General features: G+C 24.5%; 1 protein-coding gene across 2 annotated transcripts in view; it reads right to left on the bottom strand.

Moving 5' to 3' along the window:
- Positions 1-1,211, bottom strand: part of LOC136087523 (sterile alpha motif domain-containing protein 3-like) — a 4,505-nt gene extending 3,294 nt beyond the window's left edge. The window contains exon 1 of one of the 2 annotated variants that reach the window (XM_065810466.1): positions 1,052-1,211. In XM_065810466.1, the coding sequence (XP_065666538.1) occupies positions 1,052-1,139 (88 nt within the window). In that variant the 5' untranslated portion in view covers positions 1,140-1,211. The remainder of the gene's footprint in view (positions 1-1,051) is intronic. The other variant, XM_065810467.1, reaches the window with a different exon arrangement.
- Between the last annotated feature and the right edge of the window lie 1,420 nt (positions 1,212-2,631).

Genomic DNA, 2,631 nt, shown 5'->3' with positions numbered 1-2,631 from the left:
AATTTTATTTAAAAAAACAATTAATGATAAATGTATAACATTTACACACATGTATATATTAAATATAACTTTAAAGTACGTACACATTAAATATATATACATATGTATATAATATATGATATTCATATATGAATATATATATAGAATATATATATTCTGTAATATATATATTCTATAATATATATATATATATATATATATATATATATATATATATATTCTATAATATATATATATTCTATAATATATATATATATTCTATAATATATATATATATTCTATAATATATATATATATTCTATAATATATATATATATATATATATATATATATATATATATATATATATATATATATATATATATATATATATATATATATATATATATATATAAAATTAGTTAGTATTTATTGCTGTAACTGGATTGGCCAGTGAGAATGCTTTTAAGCACACTGTGACAGCCGCTTCAATCGATTGTTGTTCGTCCAACAGTCGAATCCTGCTTTAAAGGAGTTTACAGATGATGATTTTACTAGTTCCAAAGGCAATGAGTTCCATAAGTTTGCTGACCTATTGTAAAAGAAATTATGCCTTTGCAGATTTTTTGTTGTTTCCCTATAATACTTGAAACAGTGACCTCTAATATGATTTTGAACAGTTTGTATGTTATGTTCTGTTTTATTAATGTTTTTAATTTTATATATTTAATATATATTTATATATATATATATATATATATATATATATATATATATATATATATATACATATATATTCATTATATAAAATATATATATATATATATTATATTTTATAATATATATATATTATACTTTATAATATATATATATTTTTTATAATATATATATATATATATATATATATATATATATATATATATATATATATATATATATATATATATATATATATACATATATATATATATATATATATATATATATATATATATATATATATATATATATATATATATATATATATATATATATATAATGGCTTGAAAATAAATAGAAACTTCAATCTAACCAATAACTTTTTGTCTTAGTTCTGGGAGTCCTTTAAGTTCTAAGTATACGCAAACATCTTCTATACTCCAGTTCAAATAATCTGCCATTTTTTAAATTTTAACAAATGATATATTTATTTATCTAAATAAAACCATTCGCAATATACAATGGTATATTTATTTACAATATGCATGATAAAAGCATATAGGAATGAGAAAACTACTCAAAAAAAAAAAAAAAAACACGTTGCTTTTATATTTGCCGATGATGTTAAAAACGCTTTTAATGTTTAAAGCACAAATTAAATACTGTCATGATAATCATTTGCTATTGTTATTATACCATTCTTTATAAATTCATACTAGTCTACCTGTTGTTATATAGGTACCGATTAGAAAAATAAAATGGCGTTTACAAAGATTTGAAGAACCCTATATTAAGGTTCTTTTATATTAAGATTTTTCGTAAAACGATTTGAAGAACCTTGTGGGTTCTTTGTATTACTTTGTAAATAAGCCTCCGGTTCTTCAGAGAACCATTAGATAATAAAAAGAACCCGTAGGGTCTTTAAAGAACCTTAAATTTTCTCCAAGAACCTTTAGGTTCTTCAAAGAACCGGCAAAGAACCGCGAAGAACCTTTTAGATTTACAGTGTACTTTATTGATCGGTGAGCTGAATGCACTGGACATAGACAAAGGTCTTGAAGTTAAAGTTGCTGAAGGTCTGGTCATTATACAACCAAATAATCAACACACATTCTGTAGTAAGTATTGTATGTGCTTCTATACTATTATTGTACTTTAAATATTGCAAAATATTTGACTATGTTTCTCCGTGTAACGACATTGTTTGTCAAGGTCCGTGTTTCGGATTTAAAGAATAGCGAGAGGGCTGTTACCATAATTAAGAACACAAAATAATTTAAAAAAAAAGAAAGGTAAAAAATATAAAAAAAATTTAAATCTTTTTAAAAATTTTTTAGATACATACTGCGTATTGTACAATGTGAGACGAAGTAGTGATGTACTTGAAACAACCTCTTCTCGCAATCACAAAGACGTTTTTGATTATTGGAGGAAATCCAAATTTCTTAATATGAAAAAATTAACACAGAAATATTTAGGGAAGTCTCTGTGTACAGTGTTTTCGGAAGCGGGGCTTATCTGCAACCGGAAAAGAAGTCGGTTAACTCCAGAACGAGTCCAAACCTACCGTTTCTAAACTATCAGTACTAACGGTAGTGGCTTATGTAAATGCTAAAATACAACATTCTGTTTATCTAATCACTATCCACTACTTATGACAATAAGATTTGTTTCTTAATAATAATAAGATTATATAAGCATTATTTACATTGTTATTTATTAATACGATATTAGTTAAGTTGCTATTATTTCACAAGGCCGACACGGTTTTTTAAGTAGGGGGGGGGGGTGTGGGTGGGGGAGAGGCACACTCCCTTGTTTTTAAAAAATCCTCATTTTCTAGATCAATTTTGTGAAAAAAAAAGTTTTCGATAAAAAGGTGTTGGGAGGGCGTGCTCCCTAGAGCCTCGGTGTCGTTAGTCCTGTTTCACCTGTACCAATATAACTGATTTC

This window comes from Hydra vulgaris, chromosome 11, assembly GCF_038396675.1.
Source record: "Hydra vulgaris chromosome 11, alternate assembly HydraT2T_AEP".
Lineage (NCBI taxonomy): Eukaryota > Metazoa > Cnidaria > Hydrozoa > Anthoathecata > Hydridae > Hydra > Hydra vulgaris.
The sequence above is the reverse complement of the archived record's forward strand: the minus strand, read 5'-3'. Positions and strand labels throughout refer to the sequence as shown.